Here is a 12,841-nt window from a genome sequence, read left to right as displayed (position 1 = left end):
AAGGTATCCTGGACCCAAGTTGTTATGTGCCTTGAACCCTGGAGAATACAGGCAGCCAATGCAAGCTTGTCAGTACTGAAGTTGTGTGCTGGTGGTAGTCTGTCCCCACCAACAGACCAGCCCTGGCATTTGGCACAAGATAGAGTATCTGGACCAGATCCACAGGTAGCCCCAAATAAAGCACGTTGCATAATGAAATACTGAAGTTACCAAAGAATGGCAGTAGTTGGCATATCGACCGCAGCTGGTTGAAGGCAATCTGAGCCATTGAGACTACCTCAACCTCCAGTGACGATCCAGCAGCACTCCAAAACTATGAACATGATGTTTCAGAGGGAGTTTATCCACATTTAGAATAGGCTACTAGCCAATCTCTCAGACACAGGAACTACCCATACACATTGCCTCTGTCTTCCCAGGGTTCAAACTCAGTTTACTGGCCTTCATCCAATCCACAACTGCACCCAGATAATGCTGATGCAGATCATGCACAGACTCTCCTGACTCAGGTGGTCTGAAGAAATAGAGATGTGTGTCATCAGAGTACCAATGACACTTTGGCCCCAAACTAAGGATTGCTCCCAAAGGCTTCATAGAGAACTTGGTATAAGATTGTGCCTTGTGATGCACCACAGTGCAGAGACCACAAGACTGAAACACAATCTTGGAGTGGTCTTGCAGGTAGGAGTAGAACCACTGAAAAACATCACCCCTCAATACTAATTTCATGGATGATATCAAATGGTATTGAGAGCTGCTGAGAGATGGAGATGGAGAAGCAGAAACAGAGCTACACTCCTCCTGTCTTGTTCTTGATAGACTGAAACAGATCCAGATAACTGGTATTCTCCAGGAACTCCTGTAAGTGCTCCACCCACCCACCCCTTTTCACCATGAGTGGTGAGACCTGAACAGCTCAGTGGTATAACTTTGCAGGCTCAATCCCCCATATCTCCAGATACAGTTAAGACAGTGCCTGTCTGAAACCCTGAACAGTTGCTGCCAGTCAGTAGATCTTAATGAAATAGATGGAGGAAAGATCTGACACAGTATGCTATGCTTATGTCCCTGAACCCTTGGGGTGAACACTCTCCGTATTAAACAAGCCCTGTGCTTATGTGGCAGGGATGTGGGTAGGGCAGAAAGGAGTTATGTACTGGAAGATGTTAAGATTTCTGGCTACTCCCGTGTTTGCTTGGCCGGGGGGGGGGGGGCGAGAAGATTACGGGCCAGAAGTCCAGGGTGCCCCTCAGCAGCAGCCTAAGCAAAGCAAGGGGATCAAGGCGGGGCCCCATTCAATCCCTGATCTAAAATTATCCAGCTACACCGCTGCAAAGCCCCACGTCTAGTATCAAAAGCTCCAGCCTCCCAGCCTGTTTTCTCCCTCGGGGACTTGGATCAGGAGCGCAGGCTGAATGGGCAGCGACAGGAGAGGCGCTAGGACCTCCGGGGGAGGGGAGGTGGATGCTTGCCTGCGCCTGCCTATTGCCCAGTTAGGGAGAGTTCAGCAGCGCCGTCTCTGATCTCTTCTGGCTCTGGCTCTCAGCAGCAGGTGGTGCCTGGGAGGGAAAAGGTGAGCGAGCTTTCAGCGAGCGAGGGAGGGAGAAAGGAAAGGCTGGGCGTGCGGGGGTGGGGTGGGGTGGGGGGGACAGAAAGTGAGAGGAAGAGAGGAAGAGGCGTCCCAACTGCGTGGCTGTGCCTGCTCTGGCCCCAGCCTTGCCTTCGTGCCGGGGCGTTTTTGCCCAATGAGAGTCCACCGGAGGTGTCCGTCTTCCCCGCCTGCCCCCGAGCCCAGCCCTCCGGCGTGTCCTCCTCATCCCCCTTCCCAGCAGATGCCCGTCCATGGGGCTGCTTGCGAAAGGCTTCTTCCAGCCCCGACCACAACCAGCAGTGCATCTTGCCAGGGAATCGGCCGGCCAGCGGACAGCCGCCCGCGGGTGCAGGGCGTTTGACGGCGCCGCCTTCCCGAGCCGTGCCCAGAGCAGCAGCAGCAATAGCAACAGCAGCCGTCCAGGTCTGGGCTGCGCTGAGCGGATCGATCAGGCCCCGGTCGTCGTCAGCCTCGCTTTCTCCTTCGCGCCCTGTTGTAGAGACCCGAGGACTTGTCCTTCTCGCGACTACCTTCCCTCGGTCGGGGAATTATGTTGGGCTCCAGCCGCTGGGCTCGGATTGCCTGCGCGCCCGGGGACACTCGACGGGCGTCCGTGGTCCCCCGTGCGCCCTCACGCCTCTGCTTGCCCTTGGTCCTGATGCTGCTGACTCTCACGCCGCGGGCGGACTCCTCTTGGTGGTAAGTCGGACCGACGCCGGGGCTCGCTCGCGCTCTCCTTCGAGGTTAGACTGCGGCTGCCGGCGAGGAAACTTGTCTCTCCCCGACGTCTAACAACAAGGCACTGCGAAGCAGCGGTGGCTGCTCAAGGTTCCGATTAGCTTGGTGGTGCGCTGCTCTGGGCTGCGCGCTGCTCGAGGCTGGAACTCTCAAAGCGTGCCACGGTGACGCAGTGCTCCTGAGCATGTGCAAAGTACACGGTGCAGCTGCAGCAAGCGCCAGGACCTGTAGGAGTTGGGGAAGAGACGGGAGAGTCAGAGGGGCTTGTTCAAACAACTTACCAGTGATGTCGTTGGGTCATTTTAAACTCTGGATTTAATATGTATTGCTTATAGTATTTATATTCCGCTTTTCAGGCGGACCTCACAAAGAGGTTTACTTAAGGTTATTACCCAGACGGTACTAATGCGTAGCATTTCACTTTTTTCAAAATGAGGTTTAGTCAGCCCCAGTCCTGCAGCTTTTGAGGTCTGCTAGGTGGGTCCCTGGACTTTTACCCCGAAGTGCCCGATGGCCTGGCCCCCGTCCTTTCGACGTAGAAGCAGGCCAGAGAGCCCCACACGCCACCAACGCAGTTGGTGATGGGGGCTCCTCGCTCCGGAGAAGCCCGCGGTGCCGAGAGGGGCAGAGCTTGGAGGGGGCGATATCGGGGTCCAGTTTCTCTCTCGAAGGGTTTCGGCTTGTCCTTGGCTCCTTCTTTGGACAAGCACAGAGGGCAGCGCTGGTTTTTCATAAAACAACCAGGCGGGCTTGTTAGAGAAGTTGGAGTTTATTCATTGGGAGTGGGGGCGGTTGCGCTGCTCGGGAAGCCGGAGTGCGAGGCGTCAGTGGACAGAACCGAGAAGGGAGGCGGACGGGATGGCGCTGTCAGATGGGAATCCTGCTCATTGATGGGGCGATTTGATGAGGACGGGGATGGGGAAATGCCCGCTCACCGCGTAATTTTATAGAGTTCTTTGTTTTCTTAATCGTTTGATTGTAAGCCACTCTGGGAAAGGCGGAGATAAGTTTTAGGATTCGAATTATTCTCCTCCTCCTCCATAGGATAGGTGGCTGCAGAGCAGGTGCTATAAACCCCTTGCGCACCGACAAATGCCCTGCTTTAAACACGCGCACGAGAGCACGATCCAGCCTAAACTAAGCCCGCGTGCAGCCCCATCCTTACTCCGGAGTAAGTCCCACCGGGGGAGCCTTCCAGGCCGTTTCTTTCAACGGACGGATTCTGTACGTCCTCCCCTTGGGAATCAATGGGCTTCGGTTTCAATGGGCTTTGGACGCATTCTGCTCTTAGTCTCAAAAGCGACGCCGTCCATTAAATCAGAGACCACGTCCTAAACCTGGGAGCCTTTCTACAGTCTGGCTGTCAGATCCTGAGTCTGTCGTTCTAGCTTGGATCTACCTGCCTGCTCCAGCAGCTAAGGCAGATCCGAGGTTTCGAGAACTGCCGGGGGTGGGGGGACGTGCCGGAAGAGAGGGGTAGAGACGGAGGTCCCTTCCAGCGCGTACCTGGCGATGCAGGGTGATCGAAAGCGAGACCTTCCGCACGCAAGGCAGATACCTTGCCACTGAGCTATCTGGCCGGCAAGTGACAGCAGTTGCGCGGGCATGGCATTATGATGGGCTGCTCTCCTATGGGTTCCTTCTCTCGATCGTCTCCTTCTCTATGGGGCCTCCTCTATTTACCCACCTGCCTGTGGACTCAGTCAAGATTCTCGTGGCACCATAAAGGCTCACACCCTTGCAGGTGCTAGAAAGTCCGCTTCGTCAGATGTAAAATGGAATATAAATATACCTGGTGGAGTAGGAAGTGGGAAATGAAATGCAAGAAAGCGCAGAGAGTAACTTTGCTACATCGAGCTAGAATGTGTGCGCAAGAAACGTGTGTGGGGGGGTCATTTTCCCCAAAGAATCTTGGGGACTGTGGTTTGCTAAGGGTGCTGAAAATTTTAACACCGCGAAGGGTAAGCTACAGTTCCCCGGATTCTTTAGCGTAAACAATGTGCTTTAGATGTATGGTGTGTGCAAAAGCCTCTGAAAAAGCTGAGTTAATTGGGAAAGGAAAGCCTTAGAATCGTAGAATGGCAAGAGGGGAAAAGGGTCATCTAACCCAACCTCCTTGTCTCTCTGCCCAGACCCAAATGAGCTGAACGTGGCGTCCCAGCGCAATGCCCACCATGTCTGATTGGCAGCGCAGCACTGTTTCATCCCGTGGGGACGACCCTAAGACAATGGGTGTTTGGATTACAGCCTTATCGATTCACCATCTCGTACTCCTTTCCATCCCCATTTCTGGGATGTTAGCTATCTAACTCTAGTCATCCCATCAATCGATCTGTAAAATGTCCCTAGATAGTTCCTCTGCGTCAGGCATGGGGAGCCACTGCCCTTTATTTCCTCACTGCCTGAGTTGTGTGTCTGTCTGTTTTAATTCACCCTCCTATTCATCCTTAGCTACCTTGAACTCTCTTACTCCCCCGACGTGGTGCTCCATTGCTGTCATTTCGACTTGCCCACTCACTCGCCCAGCTTTAAAGTTCGCCCCGGGCTTGGGTTGGAGGGAGCGCTTTATTGGGCCCGGCCACCATTGTCCTCGACGGGGAGGAGTGGGGGCGATTCCTCCAGGCGGAAGGGCACATTCCCGTCGGGCCGGGCCGGTGATGGGCAACGCGGCCCCTTTCCAAGCTGCGGGTCTGACTCCCACGACGTAAGCCAAGCCTACAGCCTGTTATTGTTAGAGCCGCTGAGGCCGGCGTAAACATGACTTGAGCCTTGTTGATGACAGAGCCGCTTTAATTTAAAACTGTTTTTATTGTTCATACTTGGGAGTTAAACAAGAGCTCCTTCTTAAATGGGAACAGCTGTCAGTCTGCTCCCAGGTGCGAAGCTGCAGAAATCGGGTTGTTTCTGCAATTGCGGAGACGCGGGGTAGGTTCACAAGGACCGAATCGTCGCTTGAGGACCACAGCATGAAGGGATGACTTCCGCGCATCTGATTCCTTCTTTTCACATTCGTATCTCGCCCTTCTTCCACGGTCCTGGGGAGCCCCCATTGTTCCCCACACAGATACATGCAACCCTCTTAATTATCTTCCACAACAACCCTGCGCGCTAGGTAGGTTAGGACTCGACGACAGAGAGACAGTGACTGGCCCAGGATCACCCACTGAGGTCCGTAGTTGAATCGGAATTTGAACCTAGGTCTCTCCAGAACAACACTCAAAGACCACGGGATTAAAATTATTCAATTTGCTGAGGGTTGAGCGGGTTCACACGTGCATGCTCATCACTTGATGACTGCAGCATCAAGTGATGACTTGCGTGTTCAAAACAGGTCAGGACGCCCAACCAACCACTGCCCCTCATCCCCTCTCAAACCCCAGATTTTCTCCGTGGAATTAGATATGCACCTTCCACTGCCAGAGATCAAGGTCCGGTTCACACGTGTGTGTTCCGATGAGTGCCGCTTGAGTGTCTGGTGACAGGCACAACTTGCCAAACACGCTGCTTTTCCAGGGGTCTGGTTCACACATTCATTCACAACTCCAGAGTACAGTACCGTCAGTGATGCGCGGTCCTTTCGCCTTAAGCGATAAAGGCAAGATGGCTCTACATTTCCCAGCGATAGCGACATGCCAAATAAATACCCTATTCAGGGGGTGGGAGAGAGAGAGAGAGACATTTACGATGGTTAGATGATGGGAGCCAAATAAAGACATCTGTTTGCTTCCTTGGAATCATCTGCGCTTAGCACATACTTAGCAAGGAAAACAAAATGTTGAATAAATAGGAGTGCAGATTTGAAGGCAGAACGAATATAAACACCTAACTGCAGCATATATCTGAGGTTTTATTCAGCTGGAGTCATCTGGTTAGTGGTCCAACAAGGCAGTCCTATACTCAGAAGTAAATCCCACTGTGTCCAATGGGGTTTTCTCCTAGGTAAGCGTGCAGAGGTTGCAGCCTTACTGGAATTGAGCTAAATGGTATATATTTATTCTCGAGAAAGCATCCATAGGACCGGGTTGCATTAGGGTGTTTCTTTATTTTATATTTATAGGCAATATTTTTTGTTTAATTCTTTCATGATCTAGAGACATTTTGATTTTAGAAATCCGACTCCGGGTTGTATCTGCTTCTATGCGCCGTTTTTGGATTCTGAAACCCAAACGGTGTTTAAGGCAGTGCTGCAAAATTTAGGAGGGAAATCCGTAGCGTCACTCACAGGAGGGGATTTGGGTGAGAGGACACTGGAATGCAAGATCGGGCCACGAGACAATTCCAAAATCCATCCTGAAGTGTGAAGGCCATACATTTAACACAAAGAAGAAAATCGCAGCTGCAGCGCCCCAAATACTCTCTTATTCTTATTCTGGCAATTTAAAAGACGGTTCGGAATGCACCATATTAGCCGATTTCCAACACCCTGAATGGAAAGTGTTGAGACCGAGGCTGTAAATTTACCGAGGAGTAAGTCCCACGTGCAACCCAAAGCGCTAGCTTCTAACTTTGCAATGCCTGTTCTGATGCGACCCTCTCAGTTTTTGTGTGGTGTGAAACCTAATAGGGAGCGTCGGCCAACTATAATTCCCAGTGACTCAGCTGATCTAGGAAGTCTAGCCCCACACCCACCCCTCGAAATAGCAGCCTCAGAGATTTCCCTCCCCTGAAGTCTTTGTGGCTACGGTGGTTTCCCCATGAGGCTATAGGTTCCCCACCGCAGAACTAAAAGCACCTTGCCAATCTGAAGGTGATGCTCTTAGCTTGTCTTCAGAAGCAGCTATCGCTGAAACATCTGCTATAACTGGGCTGCAAAACTACCTCTGCAGGCTAGAGGAGACTTCCTTCTAAATAGGCAATTGTAGGAAATTAGGAAGCTGCCTTCAACTATTGGCCAGTCAGACCACTGATCCTTCTAGCTTAGCAGCTCTCCAGGATTTCTGGCAAGTGTTCCCAACCCCATCAAGGAGATGTCAGGAAGCAGATGTTCTACCATTGAGTTATGGCCATTCTCCCCAAAATAGGACTGCACTGTAAACATCAGAGTCCAACTTACTTTCCCACCAATGGGTAAAGCCTCTTGTATGTATGGCGACTTGGAGTAAGGATTTCTCTGCAGTTGCATTCCAGTTACTGAACTGCCTCCACCCTAGAGGCATAGTTGAGGCAACACTGATGGGATTTCATACAGAGTAAAGTTCTCTTAAAAGCTTATGTTACTTGCTTGAATATGTTTGGATCACTTTTAGCATTTAGCATTTGTGTATTGTTGAATTGATTAGCATTATGGTCAACATCATAATTGTATTTTATAACTGGTACTGATATTGTTTGACTCTTACATGCAAACTGCTTTGTGGTCACCTGTGAAGGAAAATGGTTTACAAATCTCTACATATATTTTATTGTGTGTATTATTGCATTTATATCCCACCATTCCTCCAAAGAGCGCAATAGTTCTCTCTTCCTCTTCCATTATCTTCACAACAATCCTGTGAGGTAGGTTGGGCTGAGAGTTGGTGACTGGCCCCAAGCCACCCAGTGAGCTTCATGGCCAAGTGGGGATTGAATCCTGGTCTCCCAGATCGTAGTCTGACACTCTAACCAGCACACCACACTGGCTAACAAACCAGTTCATAGATTTCTATATCTCCCATCCACAAAATAGATACAACTGCTTGGTTACAGGTCATCAGCAGAAAACCTCATTACTTATTGCCCCATTCCACACACACCCCAACACACACCATTCAAAGATACTGAGACAAGGCTAATCAGGTCTTTAAGAATGAAAAGCTTCAAATCTCTCAGCTCAGGTGGATATCTGTATGACTTCCCTACATAGGAAAGAACAGAGGTGGGGTGGAAGCCCTCTATTCATAGCTCTTTTAGGAATTCAAGCTATAGTTCATTGAAATCTGGGTACTGAGAACCTATTGTGTTTTCATAACTTTTCTTTCTCAATCAGCTGATTCATTTTATCCCAGACGACTGCCTGAACTGTTATATATCTAATGTCATTAATACATACATGGTGCTTTCACAAAGAACAAATATAACATATTCCTTGTGATGTAAACTTTTTATTAAAGTTACTCCAGGCAGGTTCTTTATTGTATGTTCTTAGTGAATTCTTAGAGACAACATTTTAGTTGACGTACTTGAGAAAACAAACCAATGGTTGGAAGATTTCGGAGCCCTTGATTCCAGGTACCCTGGCTGTTTTCTCTTCTGCCTTCCATCCTTTTCTAAAACTGCTTCCAAACAATATTTCATCAACAAAGTATCCTCTCTTGGGGATATAGCTATATTGCAAGCATGTATGGAGATGCTAAACTTGGATCCAAAATCTGGAGCTGCCATTTATGAAGACTTTGACTTTAAAAAGAAAAGAAAAGACAATGTTTCTTATTAATTAAAACAAAACAACCAAAGCTTGCATTAAAAACAAACAAATTCATACATAAATAATAAATTGGAGCATCATGAATCCAATATTTGCCTTTTCTAACCCTTCCGAAACTTTCTTATAAAATTTCACTTTTCTTTCAAGCCTCCTGGAGCTTCAACTTCAACTTGGCAGCATAAGACACATTTCACTAAATCAACAAATCAATACAAAAGGTGGAGTGAAATAATGGAGGAGGATATTTTCTGAGGTTCTCCAGCAACTTCTCCAGATAATCAGAGGTTACACACACAAACACACTCCATCCTCAGAGAGGTGGAGGAAGACCTGTCAGTTGTATTCATACTTATCTGGTTTTTGACATTTTGCCTTTTAATCTTCCAGCACTTTCCCTGTTTAGCTGGCTGGATTCAGTGTTTCAACCCTCATTGACGAATGCTTCTGCTGAGTGGGGCAAAGATGGTCTCTTATGTGGAGAGTGTGACTTCCACAAAACTCTTTCCTTAGCCTTTCAGACCTTTAAAAAGAAAGGCAGTATCACTGATATTGTAGCAGTAAGAATGGGTAGCATATTATCTGATCTAGACTGCCAAATTCTTGGGGAGATGGATGATCTCCAAACTTGCGCCTAGAGGAAATGCTCAGCGTTTTCTCCTGCCATTTTCCCCCGAGGCAGAATCATAGAAAGTATCGAGTCAGTTCTGCTCTCTGCTGTGCTTGAAAAGGAATTCTCAACCAAATGCTTCTTCTAAACAGTAAGGAGTTATGAATTTTCAGTGATGTCAGGGACAGCACAGATTGCTTCACAAACCAGCCCCCAGGAATTCTTGGAACACCAGCATGGTGGTTTGCAAATGGATGTGTATATAAAAAACTTGTAACTCTAAATAAATGTTATTTGCAATACAACAGAAGCTCAAAACTGTGGCAGATGGGCTCCATAAGGTGGTTGCAGCAGCTTTAACTGGGGGATCCTCTCTCAGTATTGTGGTTGTGGTTGGAGAACTTCACAGCCTTCTGAATACTGTGATTACTCGACGGAAAGAGAGTGGTCTATATAGAGATGACATTTATAATGCCTTACAAATATTCCTTGATCAAAGACCAGATTCTCAAATGGAACTTTGTTGGAATCTCTGATATCAATACTTCCTTCTGATGGAACAAGATCCCTGCTGCTATACACACTTACCTAGAAGTAGTCTCATTGAACTCAGTGATACTTATTTCAGAGCAAGTATGCATAGGATTGTGTTGTTAGCCCATAATCCTACACACGCTTAACTGGAAGCAAATCCTCCTGAATTTACAGCACAGGTGATCCACTGTGACTATAGTCCCTCTGTGAGTCCAAGCTTGGATGCAAAATCCATTTACATACACATCTCTTGGGGGAGGGGGGGAATCATCATGTTTTATTAATTAAAATAAACCAAAACAACAAAGGCTTGCATTGCAAAAAAACAATAATACATTCCTAAATAAAAAAATAAATTGGGGCATAAATAAATTCAGTCTTTGCCTTCTCCAACCCATCCAAAGCATTCTCATAAAACTTCTCTCAGACAGCAAGTATCTGTCAAGCCTCCCAGAGCTCCAGCCTTACTTTGCCAGTTAACTAACTGTTGCAGCAACGCAGACAGATAGCAGGACTGGCCCAAGACATTTTTATTCCCAAGTTGTAAAATCCATAGCATGATAGTCAACAAAGTTTTACACTGAGTGAATTCACTGAGGTTAATGGACATGATTAAGTTAGGTCCATTAATTTCAATGGGTCTACACTGAGTGAAATTTAGCTGAATACCTCCCATACAGGGTATGTAATCGATCATCATCATGGTTAACCAGTGCCCACCGGCACTATCTCAAAACATGAAATGTTTTCTTTTTCTTGATGGTTCCTGAGATCAAAGAGTGGTTTAGTCTATATTTGGATACAACTGGACACCATTTTGGATGAAGCTGGGGGAATGAATATTTTAAAACCACTGATTTTAACTATGGATTTCAAAACTGCTCTGATTTTTTGTTTATTAGAATTCCCAGGCAACACTGAGTAAGAGGCTGCCAGTAACTGACACCCTTTGAACAGCACCCAAAAAGTTGTTGCTTGAAGCAGATACCACATTTTGCCTCATGGTAGGGCCAGCACAGCCTGCATTGTCTCACCAAAGGCAGCCTCCCAGGCTTGGAAAGCAGGCCTCAGTCCAGAGGTCTGTGGAATCTTATGCCTGAGGAATCCTCTACTTTCCCTTGTAACTACCCACTGCATATATTTTTATTTATTCATTACAATTATAAACCTGCTTTCCACCAAGGAGCTCAAGGTTGTATATACATAGTTCTCAGTTTCCCCCATTTTTATCCCCACAAGAACACTTTGAGATAGGTTAGACTGAGAGATGGTGACTGGACCACAATCACCCAGTGAAATTCATGGCTGAATGGGGACTTGAACCCAGGTCTCCCAAGTCCAGCACTCTAACCACTACACCACACTGATCAGAGGGGCCAATATTGAGGGAGTTGGAGTTGAAACAGCAGCATATGTTCAAACCAGCCAAGAGACACACTCAGGATCTGGCCCTAAACCTTGGCCACCAGCCTTGCTTCAGAGCTATTTGGAGCGGATTAGAGGCATGTGGCTTCTAAACATAATCGGTGCAATAAACAATCTTGGTGTAAATATCTAAGTAGAGTTTACTCATTGCTGAGATGGGGTTAGCAGTCAGAGAGCGGGATTCCATTTTAAAGCTGGAAGTTGAGTTTAAGCGAACTGTACACAAGCACATGTGTTTGCAACACACTGACACCACACGCAAAAAGCCACACAGACACATTTCCCCGCCTCTTGTAAACTCTCGTTCACATGCACCATTAGCTAATCTGTTTAACTGAAGCTGCTGTTTCTAAAGTAGTCATACACACACACACACACACACACACACACACACCATCCAGCATCAGAACAGGTCAGACGTCCAAGTTCCCATTTTGATATCGCTTCTCCATAAACGTGGAGAGGGAGATTTTTAAATCTATTTGGTAGGTCTGCTTGCAGCAAGGAGGGAAAGAGAATGAGGACAGATCCACACTATAACATACAAAGCATATTCACCACACTTTTTAAGCACATGACTTCCCCCAAAGAATCCTAGGAACTGTAGTTTTCAGTTACCTTTCCCCATAACCTTAACAACCTACAATTCCCAGGATTCTTTGGGGGGAAGTCATGTGCACTGCATGTGCATCAAATATATTCTATAGATCTACTCAGTGTGTGCATGAGTGAGGGCAATATTTCAGCCACAGAACCCCCTTCCACTTGATACAAAGTAAGGATGGGGAACATTTTTCAGCATGAAGACCCCATTCCCTCATAGGCAACCTTCTGGATGCCATCTGTCAGTGGTGGGTGGAGCCAGAGACCTTTGTACAGTCAGAAGTCAGAAGCTTCTACATACACCCCCACACACACACATCCTCCATCCAGGCAAACAAGAAATTCAAGGACACATTCCAGGCAGGCAAAAGCACTCAAGGAGGCCACAGAGTGGGAGTATTGAGGGGAGTGGCCTGGGACAAGTCCCAAGACCTGGGGGGTTACAGAGGTTCCCACCGCTTGCATATGGTGTCTGTAGAAATGCACAGGATCTACTTCTTCCAGGTGTAACATCTCCAGCGAGGACAATCAGATTGTGATTTATTTATTTCCTCCTTTCAGTTAAGAGAGATTCTGTGCAAGTGAGTTTTCCTTCCTTCTCACTTCAAGCTGCAGGTTCTCTCCTTCCTTTCTGAAGGTATGGGGGTTCACAATGTCAACTTGATCCCATCTGGGTTTTCATTAACACACACACACACACACAACTCGTCAGGTTGTCTCCTTCTTTTGAGTCCATTTCCCCTAGACTCCTCCCATTCTTCTAACTCCTCCCTGCTGTTTATCCCTCTCCTGCTACCTTTCTGGATAAAAGACTGAGTTACAAACCAGGAAGACCCTGCTTCAAATAACATCTCTGCCATGAACTCACTGGGTAGTCTTAGGCAAATCGCTCTCTCTTAGATTCATTTCTCTCATGCAACTTGCAATATGGAAACAGTAC

The 12,841-nt window shown here is 47.6% G+C and overlaps 1 protein-coding gene across 2 annotated transcripts in view; it reads left to right on the top strand.

The window, feature by feature from the left end:
* Positions 1 to 1,483: 1,483 nt before the first annotated feature.
* Positions 1,484 to 12,841, top strand: part of WNT2B (Wnt family member 2B) — a 46,640-nt gene continuing 35,282 nt past the window's right edge. For both annotated transcript variants that reach the window (XR_014512205.1, XM_083444536.1), the window contains exon 1: positions 1,484 to 2,290. Coding sequence is in view for 1 of the 2 variants with exons in the window: in XM_083444536.1 (XP_083300662.1) it covers positions 2,142 to 2,290 (149 nt within the window). In the remaining variant the exon portion in view is untranslated. The remainder of the gene's footprint in view (positions 2,291 to 12,841) is intronic.

This window comes from Podarcis tiliguerta (assembly GCF_965153285.1).
Source record: "Podarcis tiliguerta genome assembly, chromosome: 6".
Lineage (NCBI taxonomy): Eukaryota > Metazoa > Chordata > Lepidosauria > Squamata > Lacertidae > Podarcis > Podarcis tiliguerta.
This window is presented reverse-complemented; position numbering and strand designations above follow the sequence as displayed.